General features: G+C 28.6%; 1 protein-coding gene across 1 annotated transcript in view; it reads right to left on the bottom strand.

Annotated features, from left to right (window-relative positions):
• Nucleotides 1-24045, bottom strand: part of LOC111639154 (structural maintenance of chromosomes protein 6-like) — a 138302-nt gene that overhangs the window by 69360 nt on the left and 44897 nt on the right. Inside the window, exons 4-7 of the mRNA XM_023384956.1 lie at nt 20389-20494; nt 16662-16798; nt 9569-9630; nt 468-548 (exon numbers count right to left, since the gene is read on the bottom strand). Of these exons, the coding sequence (XP_023240724.1) occupies nt 468-548; nt 9569-9630; nt 16662-16798; nt 20389-20494 (386 nt within the window). The remainder of the gene's footprint in view (nt 1-467; nt 549-9568; nt 9631-16661; nt 16799-20388; nt 20495-24045) is intronic.

Here is a 24045-nt window from a genome sequence, read left to right as displayed (position 1 = left end):
GAAAGTTTGACGGATGAAGTTTGTGAGTTAGACAATGTTGGGAGCGAAGTGAAAATGTAAAAAGGAGCATCATATTCAACCATATTCCGAAATTCTTAATGAAAGAAATCAAAAATGTAAACAATTAAAGATGGATACTTTTTTCCAAAAAATGTAATAAATTCGAAACTAAAATTTTTAAATAAAAACATTTTACTTTATTTTATGATAAAATACATTTTAAAAATTAAAAATTTATATGTATTTTGTATTATATTGTATTAATAAACAAAATTATTAGCTTATTTTTCACTTATGTAGAACCTAACCCTATACCTCACTGTAAATACGGGTTCGTTTTACGCCAATTCGATTTGCGCTGGCTTTTGTAGGAACGGAACTGCGGCGTAAACCGAGGGCTACCTGTAATATTAAAAAACAGAATATTCTGTTCTTCAATATTATAGTTTTAAAAAATATTTTCATACCATATACTTATCCTTGGAACTTTTAGAATTCAAAAAACTTCTACTTGTTTCTTGATTTAAAACAGACACTGGATTGTCAATCTGAAATAATAAAATTTTAAAAATAATAAACAAAATTTTTTCATCTGTAGAAAATCCCTAAAACAGATAATTAATATCTTATATGTACATAAGATTTAAAATCAAAATTTTATTTAAGATTTTGTGCACTTTTATATATATAAATTGCAAATACAGAAAATAGAGAGACTAAAGAAAGAAGTCTTAAAATTTATTCTAGATTAGCATGTTCTTAAGCTTTACTCTCAGATAAAAAATAAAAAGTAAACAAAAGTGAACAATTAGTGTTTCAAAATTTCAAACTTTTTGAAATTATGTTTTGCACTAGTATTTTGATATAAAAATTTGGAATAACCTCAAAAATAAATTTTTTAAAAATGAAAAATGAACATAGTAAAAATAAAAAAAATTATGTCAAAACCTATAATTTAATAACAAACTACATGCATTCTTTCACAATAAATCACACTAACATTTATCAAATCAATACTTCAATAATCAGAATAATTTTCAGCTGTACTTTATAACAAGATTTAAAAATAAAATGAAACTTAAATTTGGTATCTTAAGGAATCACATTGACAAGAATTTAACAAATACAGTCGACCCTCTTATAACACTGTTGATTATTCCGTTTTATACGAATTCCATGTTGTACGAGTCACTTAGATTTTACAAATATGTGTGCCGGACTGTAAACAGTCCATGTATTTGTAAAATTGAAATGACTCGTACAACATGGAATTCATATAAAATGGAATAATCAACTGTGTTATAGGGGGGTTGACTGTAATCAAAAATAAAGTCCAAACTCAGAAATGTAAAGCTAAGCTTATGTTTCTTTTTTTTTTAATTTACAAAACATTTTAGAAATACTAAATAAATAAAGTGTAAATTTTTTGAACATTATCCTGGTCATTTTATTAATTACATTTCTTTTTTATTAACCACAGAGTCAGTATATGCAGTGATTTTAAGTTCTTTAACTGTCCTCAACAGATGCTCTTTGGATGCCAGCAAACATAACAAAATAACATTCAATTTAATCTCCACATTGTTAAGAGACTTCTTCAGATAGAATTCTTTTTAATGACATGTAATTATCCCTTAATCTTCACATCAAAAGTGATTTGTACTTTCTATATCATATTTTGTAATGGCTTGAGATCTGTAGACTAGTCCAAGTATACGAATGCCTTTTTTCGGTCTCATATAGACCTTTTTTGCTTATTACAAGTAACAACATAGTAGAATTTCTAACTGCAATTGTTTTCATTACCAGAAAAACATTAATGTCTTAAACTGATTTATATCATGCAGATCTTTGATTTTATGAAAGTCGTTAACTAAATTATACTTTAATTCAGTAACAAAAAACAAGTTTAACTGAACTAATATTTTCAAAATTATTTAAAGATCATCATCAGATTCTAATGATAGAACAGAAAACAACTTTAAAAAGCATAAATAATCAAACAATTCAAATAATATTATCAATACATATCACATGCACAAGGGTTGAATATACAAATTGGTTAATATTTAATATAAAAATTAAAAAATGAATACATAAAAATACAGTAGACCCCCCTTATAAAACGGGTTCATATAGTTCGGATTCCTACATGACGGCGAAAAAATTGCAACAGTATTCATACAAACACGCTAAAAAAACTCATATAATTCGATAAAACATCATCGCCGACTCATGTCGTGACAGGATTGGTCAAATCTAGATCAATAGTGGATATTGTACAAACTGTTGAGTTTAAACGAGCAGTGGACCTACTAAAAACCATTTATTATTTAACGTCCATAAACATTTTATTTATATTAATGATGTCTCCAAAGTTCAGTGAATTTTTCACAAAAAAAAAAAATAATTTATCAAGAAGCAATCGAGTGCCATTCGATGAGAAGCTCCACAACGAAAACAAGCGTAAGCAATGGCGTCGTCTAACAGTGCACACTCGGTAAGTAATCCTACAATTTTTTTGTTTATAGCATAGTTTATATGGATTATTCCCAAAAAATTATACGTATTTTGAACATGTTGAGTCGAATTAGTCTAGAATCGATTAATTTTATGAAAGAAAACCTTTCAAACAGACGTAGTCCGTAAACTGCATATGTGCCGGGCTGTAACTGGCTCATGTATTTAAGGACTCGTAGAAAATGGATTTCATAAAAACCGGAACATTTCTACCGTGTTATAGGGGGGGTCGACTGTAATTAAAATAAAATATTTAAAGAAAATAACTTAACTACCCTTTACTAACCTTTAACATGCAGTCTATTTTATTAATGTAATCTAATGTTTTCAATCAAATTAACTGACCTTTGTCAGGATCAAACAAACAATTTTTTGATTTATGACAAACATGCTAGAAATATGTATATAGTATATATAGTATGTAATGTATAAAAATAAAATGTTCTATAATTGGTTTTCAATTATAGAACATTTTAACTTTAAACACTTTCTCATTGTTTATTGCACAAGTCCAAAAATAAATAAATAGAATCTATGGATTGATAATATACAAATATATGCATATAATAACACACAAAAACACTACTTATCTATAGAAGAAGTCACAAAATAACTTAAAATAAAAATACATACAAAATGAATATAAATAAAAAGTATATTACATAATTGAGTAAACATATTACAAAAGGAGGTTAAATTAATAAAAGTGTAACAGAGAGATGATAAATAAAACTAGACAACTTCAAACAAATCCTTCCATGCATGTAACAATGACACTGTATCTACTGTTAACTGCAGTCCCTTTATTTGTTCGAGTTCACAAGTTGTTATTCGTTGATTTTTAACAATTTCTTTTCATCAGCAGCTTTTAGGCACAACACACTTTATTCAAAATTTCTTGAACGAAACTTTCAAAATCACATTTAATAAACATTTAATATGTCTAATGTATAGGAGCATCTTCCCCATACACTACGAATATTTTTTACTATTTGTACAGTATTATATTCGTAGTGTATGGGGAAGACGCATCCTATACATTAGACATATTAAATGTGATTTTATACCTGATGTGCATTTTATCTGCAAACATTTCAATTTGATTTTACTCAAATAAAATGTGAAGTAAAAGGTTTTAAAATAAGTTTCTAAACAAAGAATATAATATCACATTAATAGTAATGTGTTAAATTTCACAACTATTGTAATTAAAACAACTTATCTATAGAGGAAATCACAAAAATAGTAAATTTACCAACACCTTATTTCCTAAGAAAAACATATAACATATCTATATTAAGTAAAGACAGCTATTAAAGCTGTGTTAATTAAAACTTTTGCTGTATATAAAGGGATTGCTGCAATTAATTTTTCACATTCATCAAAACCACATTAAGCAAAAGATACTTGTATTGTACAAACTTCCATAGTCCTTACTAATGTTTCACATAGTGTTTTAAGTTTAAATGTCTGTGCAAACTACTGAATTTTATTTACTGCTATTTTATTATTATTTATATTTTTTACTTTACATTTTTACTATTTTTGGTCATTATATTACATTAACTACCTTTTATTTTAGTTTTATTTGTATCTTGTTTTTTATTTTTAGTTTTGTTTCTTAGTTTATGCACAGATATTATTATTTCATGTTTATTATAATTTTTGTACATACTTCAAATATCGTTAATTTAAAAATATCTGTTTATTTGTTTTAAAAAGTATTTGAATTTGTAATGTAGATCAATTATATTCAAAAGTTTATGCATGAACAGTTCTTCCATTTGAATTACCAGAACATTGAATGTTGATCTGAAGATAGGATTAAGTCCTGAAAAGTGCTTAATCCAAATAAATATCCTGACTCCTTTACCTTTTCAAGTTTTTTTCTAACATTTAATTTAGTGCACTATCATTAACCGAAAGCTTTCCAGTCGGCAAATTTAAATTTCCACTAGTGCTTGTGGTGCTGCAATCTTTGGCTATGTCTTGGGCTACTCCAATATTATTTTTGTTGGTGTGCATGTTTTAGCTGGCAACACTGGCACAACCCTGAGAAAGTACTTAAGGACATGCCAGGATTTGAACGAATTTAAACATGGGTTAGGTTAATATATTTTTTCATACATAATCGGTTATCTGAAAAATCGATTTTCCGAACAACCCCAGTCCCCAATGATTTGGATAATCAATGCTCTACTGTATTGCTAAACAGATTTATCACAGTAGAGTATATCATTCTACTTGCAGAAATTTTACATGAATTACATAGGAAACTATATTTTTTTTCTTGTTACGGAGAGATTTAATGTTATATCAATAATCATGACACTGAGATTTGACTGTATTCCATGTTTAAAAAAGTTTATTTAAAATTAAGATTATATGTAATAATCAAATCCTCAACTGTAAAAAGTTTTGATTAAAAAAACCAATTTTAAGTTATATTGAATTTACATCTTCTAATGCAAAGATGCTCATACGGGCAAGTGGAGTGGCTGTGTCTTAATCTATAGATCTGTATGCTTTGGTTATCCTAGTTCAAATCTCAAATTTTTAAAAAATTATAAAAAGTTTTTTATTTTTGCATGAAAAATGAGTTACATTTTTTCACCATCAGATTATTACTTTTTGTATTTGCTTACTGATTTAGCTTCCATATTTCTATTCTATCAATGCTTCACTTTAATCACCCTCTCATTTGACTAACAGTGTACTTTTATTATATTGCTGCAAAGTTTCTTATAAAATAAACAAATATGAACCACAAATTAAAGAAAATGGAAAACATTCCATTTAGCTGGGAACTAGCAATGTCATGATTGTGTTAAAACTTACATTGAGTTAGAAATAAAAATCAAATTTAGGCCTACTCCTTGCAGTTTTTTGTTTCAATTATGTTTGTCACAAATGCTTCATTTCAACAACTTCCAAGTCAGTTGTTATTAGTTGATATCTTTGGACAATTCAAGTGTTTTGAAAATAGAGAATTGTTATAAACAACTGTTAAGAAATCCAATTGTAGGCATAAATAGTACACATTTACTAATTTATTTATTAAATAAGTAAATTAGTAATCAAATGCAAAAATAAATAATTTGGTATTGAAAAAATTTAATTTTTATTTTTTGTATAAAAGGTGAATTACAAAACTTAAAAATAAAATCAAAAAAACTCTTAAAAATTGAGATTTGATTCTAGGATAGTCATAAGATATGAACTGTCCAAGATGTAACCACTATATCACCCACTCTTACAAGCATCTTTGCTCCAGGGCATATAAAAACAATGATTGCATTTAGCAGACTCAACTATTGTGGAACAGATTAGTATTAATTTGCTTAATGATCTCTGTAGTGGTAGTAATATTGAATGTGTTGAGTGTTTTGATGTCATACATCATTCACCAGGTACAGGATCAGTACTAGGGTTTCTCATTTCCCAGTCTTTTGCTTGTCCCGGAATTCCGGGATAAAAGTGAACTATTTCCCGGAATCCCGGGAAATCCTGGGATAGAATCAATTATTTTTAAGTATACAAAATATCTTGAAATTAAATGATATAATTATTTTTCATTTTTTTAAAGTAATTTTAATGTTCTGTATCATTCAAAATCATATTAATAATGCTGTGTAAGATNATTTTGAGACACACTCATCTTTGTAATTTAAATTGTGCCTCTATGTTTCATATAAGCTCTAGTGAGAAGTGGAAATGACAACTGCACTATTAAATAGCCCACTACTGATTACTTATATTCTCATGTACTTTTATTTAGCTAATATGTAGCAGAAGCAAGATATATTCTGGTGCACAATGTTTTATCTATATCCTACATATTTTGAAAATTATAGTAGTGATATATTTTGAGTTAAAGAGTCAATCTGTTAAAGTCATTTTTGCAAAGATTTTAAGTTGGTAAAATTACATCACTAAGCACATAACCTTAACATATATTAAGTGTTATATGTGCATGTGAATGTCATGTGTGAGACATAGGATACTTAGTAGCATCCTTTCTTACATCTAAATCTCAATCATTTTTACTATATTTATATATTATAGAATGTAATGTGTTTTTATAAAATAAAACTATACAATTTATTATTTATTACTTGTGTTAACTTTTTCTTACTTGAATATTGAATTGGTCCATCATGTGTACTAATTCTTCTCTTCTAGTAGAAATAATTTCACCTAAAATTATGATATAAAAATATTAAAAAATTTGAAAATCAATATTCAAGTATATTGAATGATACTAATGTTCATTAATGTTAATTCATATTAAATAAATATGAAACACAAATCACAAAGTTCACTCTAATTTCAGCACTGGAGTAAAATCCTGACTTCCCTAAACCTGTTACCGGTGCGCAACACATAAGATATATACAGCAGGTGACAAACATTTTCAAACTATCTTGCTGAGAGAATTGATAGATAGTTCGAGATAGTTCGAAAACGTTTGTCACCAGCTGTATATATCTTATATGCATTGCACGCTAGTAACAGGTTTAGGGAAGTCAGGATGAAATACAAATTATAATGATTAAAAAAATTTTAATTTATAAATTCAGACAACTTTTCTAAATCAAATTTTTAATTATTCTCTAAATATCTACAAGGGTGGTTCAACTTCTATCCAGAATTTCAGTAATAGAGATTGTGTGTGTGTGTGTGTGTGTGTGTGTGTGTGTTTTGTTGTCCCAATTTAATGTTTGTTTCTCTAGGTACAGTACATCCTATCCACTAGCTTGCTGACACTTATCATTTTGGCAATGATATTATGCTTGAAAAAGAGTTTTTGGTTGGTGTTGGAGTTACTAAATGATGAACTCTCCAACTTCAGCATTCTGGGTGAATCTCCTGTCTCCCAAGGTTTCATTTGAAGGATCAAACAAGTGATAATCATATGGTGACAGATCCACAATGTAGAGTAGATTTAGAATTTCTCAATCAAGTTGGTTGATTGCATCCATTGTGCATAAGGTCATACTCCAACACCAGCCAAAAGACTTATTCTATTCTGTTATCACATTCATAATAATGTAATTTCATTAATGTCTCTTACAAAAATGTTTCTAAAACTGAAAGTTTGTTGTTGATAATTTATATACAATTTTCATTACAAACACATTAAATAGCTAAATATAAAGTACTGTACATATTAAAACAATGATGTTACATACTGTATGTTACTTATCTTCCTCTCTTTTTTTTTACCACAAATAAGCCACGTATTGATTATCGACCATTTGTGACATGCCATAACGAGCAAAAATTTAAAAAAAACCTAATAGTTAGGTTTAAAATTAATAAATACAAATGTATTCTGACAGTGAATAAGATAATTATGCTTTTTATTTGCAAAATTTCTTAATCTTAACACAAAATAAGAAAAAAAGTGAATTTTTAAGAAATTTGTGGGATTTCCTGGGATATTTCCCAACCGGGATCCTGTTTGAGAAACACTAATCACAAGCTACCACTACAATCAGCTTTAACAGTTGAGTCTGCTGAATGCAGCCAATGGAACTTAAAATTAATTCTTTTTTTTCTTAAAGTTGTTTATGATTGTGTATTTCTCATTAATATGTATAACTGTAATTTTACATGAACTGTTATTTTAAATTTGAAATATTTAGAAGTTGGGTTGTCACTTCATTTCTTTTCTTGTTAGATCTATACTATTCACTTAACCACTTCTTGTCCACTTTTTTCAAAAAATTTTTAATTAAGCATAAAAAATACTTAAAACTGAAAAAAACGAAAGAAATGTGTTAATTTTGGTTAAAAAGCTTCATCATTTAGTTTCCTTTGTCTCCTCTTTCTGTGAAATTTGACACCGATGAGTCATTGTTTACACATGTGGATGACCTTGAGAACAGCTGATGTCCTATTTCCCGGGACATTCTCATAGACGTCTCGGGAGGAGAAGGGTTTAAAGTAGGGTGACTAGAAACTAAACCTATATTTTTAAATATTTTTAAAAAATTAAAATTTTTATTGCGATTTCTGACCCCCCCCTAATTAATTAAACATATATATAGTAAAATCTATTAATTAAAAAAATTAAAAAACTATTGGAAGTCGTTTTTGACATCAGAAAGCAGCTTTAAATAACTTCACCGAAGGAAAATCGGTGCAATACAACTTTAGAACGATCAATTAATTTTGATAAAAATTCCCATTAAAAAAACATTAAAAAGCAATAAAGAGTGAAGCGCGTGTCATTAAAGGTTGATTAAAATCACGATAAAATTTTTTCACGTGGGCAAAAAATTTTGAAAAAATTTGGGGACCTAAAAAACATTTCAAAAATAAAAAAAATAATTTTTCGGGGGCCCAAACGCCCGGTTTTTTTAACGCTATAAACCTTGCTCGAGTCAGACTCGAGTTAATACATGATAATGACAAGATGCTCTGCATGGCCTTGAGTGCACAAGATTATGCAGAGAAACCTCAACACAATTTCCCCCATCCATTTTTTGACTGTATTTAGATGCTTCCCCTCTGAGTATTTTAACCAAACAAAAAATGTTTTGTACTAATTTTGAGACACACTCATCTTTGTAATTTAAATTGTGCCTCTATGTTTCATATAAGCTCTAGTGAGAAGTGGAAATGACAACTGCACTATTAAATAGCCCACTACTGATTACTTATATTCTCATGTACTTTTATTTAGCTAATATGTAGCAGAAGCAAGATATATTCTGGTGCACAATGTTTTATCTATATCCTACATATTTTGAAAATTATAGTAGTGATATATTTTGAGTTAAAGAGTCAATCTGTTAAAGTCATTTTTGCAAAGATTTTAAGTTGGTAAAATTACATCACTAAGCACATAACCTTAACATATATTAAGTGTTATATGTGCATGTGAATGTCATGTGTGAGACATAGGATACTTAGTAGCATCCTTTCTTACATCTAAATCTCAATCATTTTTACTATATTTATATATTATAGAATGTAATGTGTTTTTATAAAATAAAACTATACAATTTATTATTTATTACTTGTGTTAACTTTTTCTTACTTGAATATTGAATTGGTCCATCATGTGTACTAATTCTTCTCTTCTAGTAGAAATAATTTCACCTAAAATTATGATATAAAAATATTAAAAAATTTGAAAATCAATATTCAAGTATATTGAATGATACTAATGTTCATTAATGTTAATTCATATTAAATAAATATGAAACACAAATCACAAAGTTCACTCTAATTTCAGCACTGGAGTAAAATCCTGACTTCCCTAAACCTGTTACCGGTGCGCAACACATAAGATATATACAGCAGGTGACAAACATTTTCAAACTATCTTGCTGAGAGAATTGATAGATAGTTCGAGATAGTTCGAAAACGTTTGTCACCAGCTGTATATATCTTATATGCATTGCGCGCTAGTAACAGGTTTAGGGAAGTCAGGATGAAATACAAATTATAATGATTAAAAAAATTTTAATTTATAAATTCAGACAACTTTTTTAAATCAAATTTTTAATTATTCTCTAAATATCTACAAGGGTGGTTCAACTTCTATCCAGAATTTCAGTAATAGAGATTGTGTGTGTGTGTGTGTGTGTGTGTGTGTGTGTTTTGTTGTCCCAATTTAATGTTTGTTTCTCTAGGTACAGTACATCCTATCCACTAGCTTGCTGACACTTATCATTTTGGCAATGATATTATGCTTGAAAAAGAGTTTTTGGTTGGTGTTGGAGTTACTAAATGATGAACTCTCCAACTTCAGCATTCTGGGTGAATCTCCTGTCTCCCAAGGTTTCATTTGAAGGATCAAACAAGTGATAATCATATGGTGACAGATCCACAATGTAGAGTAGATTTAGAATTTCTCAATCAAGTTGGTTGATTGCATCCATTGTGCATAAGGTCATACTCCAACACCAGCCAAAAGACTTATTCTATTCTGTTATCACATTCATAATAATGTAATTTCATTAATGTCTCTTACAAAAATGTTTCTAAAACTGAAAGTTTGTTGTTGATAATTTATATACAATTTTCATTACAAACACATTAAATAGCTAAATATAAAGTACTGTAATATTAAAACAATGATGTTACATACTGTATGTTACTTATCTTCCTCTCTTTTTTTTTACTTATGTCATGTAAATAAAGCAGATTCATCAATTTAATTCCTGCCTTTGAATCATATTTCTCCCATGCATAAATTCCTATACCAAAGAGGACTGACAAGAATGAACTTGATGTTTTCCTCTCCTGAATGTCTCTCAATTCCATCTTACCTTTGCTCTAAGTGAAGAATAGATAAATAAAAAATTAAATGATACATCATTTAATTTTTTGGCCATTCTTACATATGTGTATATGGCAACTTGTGGCTTTTTTAAACATCAGTACACTTGCAACTCATTAGTTGCTTCTTAGGTATAGAAATTAATTTTGACAAATCCAAAAGGAAGACAAAAAGTTGACTTTTTGATATGAAAGACTGTTACAATAAGAGTTTATTCCAGACAGTAGACTTGTTAATAATAAAGCTTCAGCCACACAGACTACTATGTATGTTATGGATACTACAGTTGTTAAAAGCAAAAAAAAAATAACAATCACCACCAATATTAGACAATGGGAACAGTTACAGTGCACCTTGGACACTACATATGCTATGATACAATGTTTGGACCCACAGCTGATGATCTGTCACAATGGAGTTTTGGTAAACATTGCCAAATACTTGCATGCGCAAAACATGCATTCTCATTGTTTGTATACCAGTTTCATTACAATATGAGTCTTCTACTTCTGTACATATGTCAAAAGCTTTCATAAAAGAAATTTATAAATAGTGTTTATTAGTTGAAACAGCACAGACTAAAACATGTTATTTCAACTAATACTAAAAAGTTAATTAAAAGAAATTTAAACTTATTTAGAAATATGAGTCTAAATAAACATCTGAAGCACTGAGACATAATAAAATTTGAAATTAGAAACTAACTTTGAAAATTATAGTAGAAGATTAATAATGATTAATAAATGAAGAGAGATCTCATTGTAATAATTAATTTTATAAGATTGTCAACACTGCTATTTTCTGAAGGAAATTGCATAATTTATCAAAAAACATTATTGAAAGAAATGATGCTGTAACAATTAACAAAATTTTAATAGGTGATAACTATTCTATAAAATTAAGTAAAATTACTAATGTGTTTGTCAATAATTACAAAACATTTAATTCTTCTTCTGTTGATACATCTACTTCACCTATGCATAAGGTTATTAATTTCAACTCCTTTTACTTTCCCAGCTGTTATGTATAAATAACAAGGGAAAGTATTGGAATTGTGTCAAATTTGACCCTTCCAGTTTTTTGCAAATCTCCAAGTTTTGAAAATCCCAAACAAAAAAAGTCCATGGATATATGTGTTGGTATCTATTTCATTAATATCTTAGGATGAAGTAAAGATTAAAAAACAAAACTTGGTACAGTAGCTAGTATATAAGGGGCATAGATGTTATTAAGTTTTGGTAGTTAAAAGTCAAAGGGGTAGAGAAACAGAAGGGTTGTGTGTGTCATATCTCAAGAGAAGTTGGACTTAATGATTTTACTTTTTATTGAAATTTAGAATTTTTTTTATTAAACTCATCAATACCTTAAAAATTATGCTTTTTGCTATTTTATAATAATTAATAATATAAAAAATTTTTATAACAAAATTGCATAACAGATGACACCACATACAATTTTATTTATTATGATTAATTATATAAATGTTATTTTTAAAATATCATAACAGCTGGGAATGTTATGCAACTCATTGCCAGATTTTTGTTTATAGGTATAATTAAATTGGAATTTTATGAAGAAAGTCATAAGATCAAAACTAATGTGTACAATTGAGGGACTATATGAATATAAAGTTTGGCAGATATCCTATTGAAACTTCTACCTTACATATTTATCTGTTACATCTGTTGATTTTCCCCACATCAAGAATAAAAATACAGTAATCCTTACCAAAGATGTAAGGAAAGTAACCAGATGTAACAGATAAATATGTAAATTAGAAGTAATTACTGTTTTTTTTTTAAAATTGATAGATCAGATATGGCCCACCAGTGGCCAAGCAATTCCATTCCCAGAACACTGGGAGTTTGGATGTGGGTTTGCACTGCACTCAAACGAGCTGGCCACATGCAGTTTTCAGAGTTTTCTCCACATCTGTAATGCCTGAACAGGAGAAAGTTTCCCTTAACCTATCCCATGCTAAAATTTTTCTCTGTTGCATGTGGCTGCAATGTTGAATTTTTATCGATGTTAAGCCTAACGAAATTTTTTTTTTAAATAATAATCGTGATGTAAAATTTTTTTTTTTATTTTTCACAAACAAAGTAGATATATTAATAAATATAAAAACAAAAAACATTATATTTCCAAAGTTTGTTTTAATATAAAAATTATGACACATAGCGACATCTAGTATCAAAAATGTTCCAATGCAGAAACGAATATGTTTGGGGTCAACCGGGCAGGTGAAATGAGGTCAACACAAAAATATTTGGGAACACGGGACAGGTTAGAAGACCTCATGGAAAGCATTATTTCCATCGCATAACACCACTATTCAGAGCAGGCAATGGGGACTAACTAACCCAAGACTCACCTTGGCGCAACACTAATCACTAACTAACCTGCACCAGGTGCTCGCCAATGTCAGGATGACCTGATATGACATGAAGAAAAAGATGATCAGATATATGCAGTTATTGTCCTCTTGCATTAATTTCAATTATAAGCAAAACTTGAAAAACTTATACATACAGTATAACCTCTTATACACTGTCAGGACTGAGAAGTTTGTCTGCTATTTAGAGATGTCCATTAATCGGAGTACATTCTGGTGGCCATATTGTATTTTAACCTGGTCATTATATAAGTAATGAATATAATAGATTACAAAACCATCAAATTTGCATTAGAAATGTGAAAATACCAAAAACTACGTACTTTTGGTATTATATAAATATGATGACTATGATGATGTATGAGGAATATGAAAATACCAGAAAGTACATACTTTTTGGTATTACTACTCTCCACATCAGACTCATTTTTTTGGTACTGGACAATCACATGCAACAACAGTTTTGAAATTGGGCAGTACTGGAAACAGAGTTGAAGGATTTCTTCACTTCTAAAGATTGAGACTTTTTGGAATGGTTTTACAAAGTTGTATCTCGTTGAGTAAAGATTATAGATTGTGATAGCGCTTACTTTATTGAATAAAAAATATCATCATTCACTTTTTATGTACATTTTAATTTTAACCTCAAAAGCTGCACAAACTGTTTTGATCACCTGATACATATGTTGCTAATTGTATAAAAAACTATGCATCCTACTTGCCTATCTGAAACTGTGAAAATAGTAACAGTTTGTTTTTTTCTCATTTTTTCTTTTTCTTTTTTTGTTGTACTTATGTTTAGGAGCTCAAAAAAGCTGTGCTATGCTTCTGTTTTTATATAATTTGTTAATTTTATTATTGTATTCATGTATGCATGCATGTAGTTTGAAATATAAAAATATTTGAATTTATGGAACGTATCTTCTGAGAAATACAGTTAAACTGAAACAACTTCAATCATATTCTTTGATATATAAAACATTCACAATTTGGAAAAAACAATAAGTCTTCACTTCATGTCCTTTCACAACCTCAGGACCAAAAGTCTTTTATAGGCAGAGTACCTTTTTCATATTCTTTGAATTTAGCTTTGTGTTTATAAAAATCATGCATCAAGTAATAAAATTCATGTATTCAGATCTCTCTTCATTCAATTTTTGAACCCATTTTATTTTTTATTTGAGAAATAGTAAAAAATAAAATATCATTATCAGAAAAATTCCTCTCCTACAGTACACTATAAACATCACCATCTCAAAGATTGGTGGAAAACAACCATAGCATAGCTTTCTACATGGCCACACAGTGTAGTGTCCATATCATAGCAGTCTGTATGGCTGACACTTAAATTCTATATAGGTATTCTTAGTTACCTCTGTGACACAGTAAGATGAAAACTACCTCACATCTATCAAGCAAAATGCTGGGATCTCCATCATGACAATGCTACAGTAAAGCACACTCTACTAGTTAGTAAACATTTGGCAAAACACCAGTTAACTATATGTCCAATATCCTTGTTCATCAAAAGTCACTTCTGCAAACTTTCACATTGTCACAAAAATAAAAGTTGTATTGAAGAAAAGCAAATTCAAATCAATAGATGAAAAATGCTGTGATGATTGCACTCAGGAAAATAGTTAATGCAGAATGGACTGCAAAACTGTCTCATTAAATGGTACAAATGTTGACAGAAGTGTGTGTAGCTGTAGAAGGTGTGCTTATTTTAAAAATGGTTTTCTGTAAATGTATGTACTATTTAATGTAATAAAAGTTATACTAAAAGTTTACTTTAATTTCGATTACAGTAGATCCCCCTATAAAACGGGTTTATATAATGCGAATTCGTATATAGCGGCGGAAAAATTGCAACCATATTTGTATAAACACGCTAAAACAAACTTGTAAAATACAGTAAAATGTCATTGCTGACTCGTGTCACGACAGGATTGGTCGAATCTAGACCAATAGCGGATATTGCACAAACCGTTGAGTTTAAACGAGCAGAGAACCTAATAAAAACCATTTATTATTTAACAGCCATAAAAATTATATTTACATTAATGACGTCTCCAAAGTTCAGCAAATTTTTTGCAGAAAAATAATTTATCAGGAAACACGTGCCTACCGTTCGATGCACCACTCCACGACAAAAACAAGCTTAAGCAATGGCTTCATCGAACAATGAACACACGGGGTAAGTAATCCTACAATTTTTTGTTTATAGCATAGTTTATATGGATTATTCCCAAAAAATTATAGATGTTTTGGAAATGTTGAGTCGAATTAGTCTAGAATCGGTTAATTTTATGAAAGAAAACCTTTCAAACAGACGTAGTCCATAAACTGCATAAGTGCCAGGCTGTGATTGGCTCATGTATTTAAGGACTCGTAGAACATGAATTTCATAAAAAGTGGAATGCATCTACCATGTTATGGGGGTGGACTGTACTATATGTATTATATAGTTATAGAAAGATTCTTAAAAAATTATTTTTTCATTATCAATATTTTCAGAAACCATTCTTAAATGGTCCTTCAAAATACTTTTGTATATCTCAGTTTAGTCAGTTTTTAAATTAACTTGTTAATTATTTTTATAGCTACTATACTTCTCTTTCTTCATGTATTTGGTTTTAACAAACCAACAGCCAAATTAAAGAGGTGATCAACTTAGGAAGGATTAAAAATAATGAGTCAAATGGGAATAAATATTCTGTTCCAAAAAAAAATTTGGTCATTTTGAAAGGTTTTACTGTACTTGTTATCCAATTTTTAGCATTCCATTATCTTGGCAAAATTTTGTTATTCACAGGAAATTTATGGAAGGAATTATCCTACAAATATTATATTAGAAATTATAAGAACAACTAGAGGTAGACATTAGGCATCATCTCTTAACTAAAGAAGAAACTATAATTTTAATTTTCAATTTAGAATTTTAGAATAGTCTAGAAAAGAATTGGCCCAGAGTGGGAGTCAAACTTGCAACCTCTGCTTACCATGCTGTGCACTGACCAGTTCTTTCAAACTATTCTATAATTCTAAATTTAAAATTATTATAATTTCTTTAGTTAAGAGATAGTGCCTAGCATCTACCTCTAGTTGTTCTTATCATTTCCAATTTAATATTTGTAGGATAATTTCTGCCCAATCAATTCAGCTGTTGGTTGGTTAATTATTAACACATTCTGTTATTGCAATGTTGATATATTTGGTTTTAGTACTTATATAAATCAATCCTAAAATAAAGTATTATAATGCTTTATTCTATGAAAATCAAGAAAATAGCAAGAATTTATAATTTACTAATCAAAATAAAAAAAAAAAGTTGTATTGAGATTAACAGCTTTATGCATAAATTTTTTATAATTAGAAAGTATGCATTGTAAAATTATTTTTATTAATCTAAATATAAATAACTTTATTCTTTTAAATCACAAACATTACCCATTTCATTTTTTAATTTATAGGAACTAGAACCATCTGATGTTATCCTTCTTTCAACAACTATTGAAGATCCATAGAGTTCAGTTTTATATGCATCAGGACCACAGTTTCTGATTTTTATAGCAATTTCTGCAGTTCTAAAAAGAATATTAATTAATTAAACAATGTAATCATTTATGGCAACATTTAATTCAATAAATATCTTTAAAATACATAATTATAATAAATTCGGGCCTTAATTTAGCCACCAAATTTTCCAATAAGAACTCTTCCAATACATAAGCTAAAACTTATGTATAATAAATCCACCATCCACACTTTCTCCAGAAGCAACATTTTAACATATGAACGTTTTCAGCCCTATTTAGGGGGCCTGTGTCGATTTTAACATTTAGCAAATCAAATATCTATAACAAAATAAAAATTTGGAACAACTTTTGTGTTTTATTGACATCAGAAGCTTTTAAAATAGATATCTCCCAACTGTATATTTATGTAGATAGAATTATATAAATAACAAAAACTAAATTGATTAAATAAGCACATATTATAAACTATTAATATATAAATTATATTATTAGTTTTTATATTTACTTGTCAAAACTTTATTAATGCCAAAAGAATGACCTTAAACTTTTATCTAATAAAATAGATATCACATAACTTTAAAATTACATAAAAGAATTACAAAAGTGATTAAAGATGTATAAATAAAAATAAAATTACACAAAAGTATATAGGAATTGTGTGAAATATTTTAATGGTTGCTGCATTGTTTTGTAGGGTTACATAGTATTGATTACCATGCTGAAGAAATGGATATGTATTCTTTGTTACTGATACAATTTCCTTTAAGAGTTGCTGCAAATATCTCAAAAATTTAAATGCTGGTCTCACATTTAAACATTAACACTTTTATTAAATGTTTTATTAAATATTAACACTTAAATTAATCGAACAGTATTCAAGCTACTCTCAAATGCTAAAGAGAAAATAGAAGCCAACAAAATCCATGGAGTATATTCAATACAACTGTATGACAAGAAATTTGATAATCATTTGATTTACATAGTATCAACAAATACACAGTGTAGATAGTTGACACAAAGACTCAAAGAACACCAGTATGATATTCACAGAAATAAGCTTAGTAAGGTGCTGGATCAGTTTGAATGGGAGCCAGGAATACCTCCTTGATGATTGGAGGCTGAAATTTTAAAACATGAATTCAATAGCTATAGGCTAAGGACCCTTGAAACTTTTGAGATATTTGCAACTCTTAAAGGAAATTGTATCAATAACAAAGAATCTATAACCACTTCCTTAGCATGGTAATCAATACTAGGTAACCCTACAAAACAATGTGGCAAGCATTAACTAAGATTATATATTTCACACAATTCCTATGTATTTTTGTATAATTTTAAATTTATTTATATGTCATTTATTTATTTTAAATACTTTGTAATCATATTCTAAAAACATAACAAAGAAAAACTTTCCTTTTGCAATAATAACATTTAAGCTTCTGAGATATCATCTGTAATTTTTAATATATTTTTTTTAATATTAAACCTTAATTTGTTTTAAATATTATGAAGTTCTAATCTGAAGATGCCTTAAATAAAAAAGACTAAAGTGCTTATTTTAAATATTTTTATAATCTGTAATATATTAGTTAACTACAAAAGTCATTTCAAAAACTTTCTAAAAACTTTCATAATATTATAAACAAACAAAACAATAGCAAAATAACACCAGAAAGTTTTCAAAGGATTTGGAAATTATCCTGTATTTCATTTAGGAATTTAATATACAGTTCTCTGTTAAATACTTTACATCAGTGTCACGTACAGTGTANAAACTTTCTAAAAACTTTCATAATATTATAAACAAACAAAACAATAGCAAAATAACACCAGAAAGTTTTCAAAGGATTTGGAAATTATCCTGTATTTCATTTAGGAATTTAATATACAGTTCTCTGTTAAATACTTTACATCAGTGTCACGTACAGTGTATGAAAATATCAGACAGATCTAACAATATTGCTAGAAAGTTATTTTGAATTTTTCTTTCTACACAATTATTATTAAAACTGTTAATTTTAAATAACTGATAAGTTAGTTAATTAGTAACTGATAATCAAAATTATACTAAAATTATAAAAGTTTATTTATTTATTGATCTAAATAAAACATTACTGTAGATATTTTATTCACCTTTTGTATAATTTCAACCAGTTTATTTTTAAACTAATATTTTCAGAAATTTTAAGTCTTTAAATAAAAAATAATTCATTTCCTGTAACTTCATTTTAATTCTAGTCATTTGCTGCATTATTGAATTGGAAAGTTTTTACTATAAACACTATTTTTGTCTAAAATAAATTCGTGTAATTTATAATTAATTTTAGCCAAATTCATTATGTATAAATAATAAATTTAGCATTTTTATTGTTAAATAAATTTATAATTTTATACAATCATAATTATTGTGATGAAAAATGTATCCAATTGGTACCATCAAGTATTCTCAAAAAACAACTACAGTAGAATCTTGTTTTAATGGATATCGCCTAAAATCATCTGTTGTTCTGAGAATCTGTCATATTGTGAACAAAAGATTTCCTGCAAACCCAGAAAAATACCCATTATTCAAAAAAATTTCTGTTTTCTAATCCCCTATATATAAATACCTGTACTTGAAATTATTCAGTCTCTTGAGATATATCTTCTTTATTCTACAGATACACATAAGTTACAAGATCATATATTATGTCATACATGTGTACAACCAAGCTGACAGAAACTGTATATACTGTTATGCACAAAAAGAGGCTAATTACATATGCTCATAAATACTTAACTTGACTTTGTGTGTTAATAATCTTGTCCATCTTGGTTTGTTTTAATGCTGCTTTTCTGTCTATTGAATACAACAACTGTTCAATATTAGCAAAGTCATGTACTGCCTGTTCCTTTATTCTGAAATTCATCAGAAATGTCTTCATGACTTGGAAAGACTAGATGGCTTTGCTAAATTTTGACACTACATTTGGACCAGAGTTAGAATGTTCACTAGATGACTCCTCGTCAATTGTATCAGCCTGATGACTCTCTCTTACAATTCTTCAATTGCATGTATCCCAGACATAAGTGCATCATCAAACTGTACAAATCCCAGAAAACACCCAAATATTAACTAAATGTTGAAAAAACACAAAGCTTACAACAGATGGGGCTAGAAAATAAAACTTATTCTGAGTTATGGATCCTCTAAAAGATGATAAAACTACATTGATTTGGTGGGACCTGGGAAAAAATCCATTATTTTGAGAAATCCATTGTTCAGTGATCTGTTAAAACAAGATTCTACTGTACTTAAAACTATTTTCATTTTTTTAGCTTTATGATTATATATAATATAATCATAAAGCTCAATAAATTATAATATAATTTATGATTATATATTAAAATAATAATATACATTTATATCAAAACAGATTTACAAAAACTCTAAATTTGAAATTCTCCACAAATTTTAGGCTTTATCAATGGCTCTTTGATCACTCTGCATAGGTCTAAGAGGAACATTACTCCAATGGGTACATACTCTGAATTAGTTTTATATTTTACTTCTATTTCAAGTTTAAAGCATAGACTAAAAAATAATAATATAAGCATTTTATATCAGAAACATTATTTTAATGATTAAATCAACATACTGTTTTCCATTTTTAATAAATCCTTTAAGATTTGTTCCTCTACCAGTAATATTAGCTTTTCCTCCTAAACCAACAACAATTGCTGTCAAAATAGCACTTTTTCCACCTGGAAAGGAAAGACAATTGATTAACTTTTCCAATAAATTTGAAAATATTTAACATTTATTTAACAATAAAAATGTATTTATTGATTTCTATGAAATTGTTATTGACATTTCGAAAAGGAAAAAGAACAACAATTAAAGGTTAAATTCATATTAAATAGGTAAATGTCTCTTCAATCCAAACAAATTTTCGGTAGACTTTCTCACAGCTCTACAGGTTATAAAACTCCTTTATTGTTTACATATGCATTTTGGGCAAGTTTAATTTTCTAGCCCCTCTTCAGTGCTACAAAACAAAATTCATACTGAATTTACACAAAAACAACTCAAGTAGAAAATGTTTACAAGACATAAAAAGACATTTTATAATACCTTAAGATACTCCACATGTTTCATCATCCTTTTCACAGTACTTGTACTATAAATTTGTTATGTTTTCTGTGAGAAGCCAAGGACGTAGAACTAAGTTCACGCCGCTTACGGGCACTCGATCGTGAGATCGGCTCTTGTAACTTTTTTATAGGAGAAACAACAATTAACACCTCAATACTACTTCCAGCAGTCAAAAGATTTTAATAATCTAACGTTTTCGGCCGTCTTTTAGAGGCCCTCTTCAGGATTAAAAAACAGTTCTATCTAACAGTTCTATTTTTATAGGAGGATGGTAAATACGTGAAACCGATCTAGACGGCGAAGTCCAGATCTATGTCAGGATTCCTGGACACCAGTTAATCATTTATTTTACACGCGGATTAACACGCGTGAGGGGTCTGATTCAGAGATCGAGGTGACATTATATTAACTAATAATAAAAGGAATTTAATAAACATATATATATGTTTATTATTTTGTGTCTCATTCATTTGTAACTCATTAAGTTGAATTCATTGTGTCTCATTCATTTGTAACTCCATTTGTATAGTTTTATATAAAACTATACAAATAGAGTTACAAATGAATGAGACACAATGAATTCAGCTTAAAATATATGTCGAGAGAGAAAGCTCACAATTTCATATTAAAACATACAACCTGTTAGTAGTCCTCCTTTTCCTCTGTATGTGACGTATTTACTTCTCTCCGGGGTTTCTCTGCCTTCTGTTCATGGAGAGATCAACTTAACTGAGAATATTTATGTCCATGGAAGTAAGCCTTTTGTATACTGTATTTGCTCATAGCATAGGGCGTTGGCTTTTAGGAGCTTGTATGGATTTCGTCTGAATACTCTGGAATCTGTTGACGAACTCCTCAGGGCGATGTGGAGCCAATATGGGAGACATCTCTCCTCTATGAGATTTTCTGACGAACTCCCCGAATTCGATTGAACTTCTCATTTATCTTCTGATTTACGACCAATTATCAGTCGAGACTTTATCCACGTGAACGGATGGGAAGAGGAGAAATGAGGGGTAAACAGTTTCCATCAAAGCAAGATTTTTAGCAGATAAGGGAAAAACAGAGGATACTCATACTTCCGTCAAAGGAAGTGACTCTCCTAGCTGTTTTCCCACGCTAGAAAAAAGTTATTTTTCCATCAAATTGGAAGAATATTTTTCGGGAAAGATTTTACTTTCCTTTTAAATTATTAATTTAGACCCGGAAGCTATTCGGATCTCACATTTCTAATTTATAATGTCTTTGACAATTTCCATTTTTTCTCTTAAGGGCGTTTTACATCGAAATCCATATCATTATGCTACACAACTAATTACAAATTATAATTATTAGTAACATTTTAATCACCTATTTATAACAAATTTTTTTCTTTAAAAAAGGTTATTTACAAAAAATACATACATACAGGTTTTCTTTAAAAGTGTCACAAAAAAACACACAGAAGTATATGTTGTATAAACTTTAAAAAAAGGTAAAACTGACAATAAAATTTTTACACGACAATGTATAATCCTAGAAATATATAAACTATTGACTTGTTGCACCCTCTATGATGTTATACCATTGTTGGTCAATTTGCATGCCATTTGAAATACTGTATTTATTAAATTATTACCATTGTATTTCATTATTTCTATGTGTTCTTTGAATTTACGTTTATATATATTTTTCTCGTAGTGTAGGATTTTAATATTATTCCTATCTATTTTGCAGTTACTATTTTTGATGTGGTTATACCAAGGTGAATTATCATGTTTTAACCGTATGGCAGCTTCATGTTCTTTTATCCGTAATTCCAATGTTTGACCCGTTTCACCTATGTATTCTTTAGGATTTTGACAGTCACAATTAATTTTGTAAACAGCTCTAAATTCCTTAAAAAAGACAATATAGTTTTGGCCCCATCTCTGAACAATAAAATCTCAAATAAAATTCATAAAGATACATTAGGAAAATACAAAACCAATACTGATAAATTGAAAAAAACTGGAACTGTTTACAAAATTAATTGCAACTGTCAAAATCCTAAAGAATACATAGGTGAAACGGGTCGAACTTTGGAATTACGGATAAAAGAACATGAAGCTGCCATACGGTTAAAACATGATAATTCACCTTGGTATAACCACATCAAAAATAGTAACTGCAAAATAGATAGAAATAATATTAAAATCCTACACTACGAGAAAAATATATATAAACGTAAATTCAAAGAACACATAGAAATAATGAAATACAATGGTAATAATTTAATAAATACAGTATTTCAAATGGCATGCAAATTGACCAACAATGGTATAACATCATAGAGGGCGCAACAAGTCAATAGTTTATATATTTCTAGGATTATACATTGTCGTGTAAAAATTTTATTGTCAGTTTTACCTTTTTTTAAAGTTTATACAACATATACTTCTGTGTGTTTTTTTGTGACACTTTTAAAGAAAACCTGTATGTATGTATTTTTTGTAAATAACCTTTTTTAAAGAAAAAAATTTGTTATAAATAGGTGATTAAAATGTTACGGGGGGGGCGTTCCGATCGTCAAAGCTGTTGGCATGAATTTTTTCCTACTTCCATACTTAGTCTAATTTTTCAAGTGATGAAGAATTTTGAATTATTTTCCATTAAAAGGAATAATATTAAGCTTCTTATTATATTGCTATTGATTGCTGGAATAGAACAAATCCCGGTCCCTTACAGAAGACTCCAACAAAGAGAGGAAGACCACCACTTACTCGTCAAAAATTGCTGACTAATAGTATTAAACCATTGGAACCAGATTCAAACCTTATCACTGATTATACTGAACCTAGAAGAGCCGAATCATTATTTCAAACAGGTGAGTTAATTAATTTAACTTCCTCACAAGAGCAATTACCTGCGGAACAAATAGACATTTCAACAGCAGAATTATGGAAGAAGATAGTCAAACTGATAACTAATAGTAATGATAAACTGGTGAGTCAATTTTCACTTATAAGACAAGAAATTAATATACAGTCGACTCCCCTATAACGTACGTTCCTATAACGACAATTCCTATAACGTAGCGAAAAAATTGTAGCAACTTTCGTATAACGTACCTCCTATAACGTCGTTTCGCGACAAGATTGATAGAGTCTGGACCAATAGTGGATGAGCAGCCGAACTACTT

Source organism: Centruroides sculpturatus, unplaced genomic scaffold (genome assembly GCF_000671375.1).
Source record: "Centruroides sculpturatus isolate CEXI.00-Female unplaced genomic scaffold, Cexi_2.0 scaffold1024, whole genome shotgun sequence".
NCBI lineage: Eukaryota > Metazoa > Arthropoda > Arachnida > Scorpiones > Buthidae > Centruroides > Centruroides sculpturatus.
This window is presented reverse-complemented; position numbering and strand designations above follow the sequence as displayed.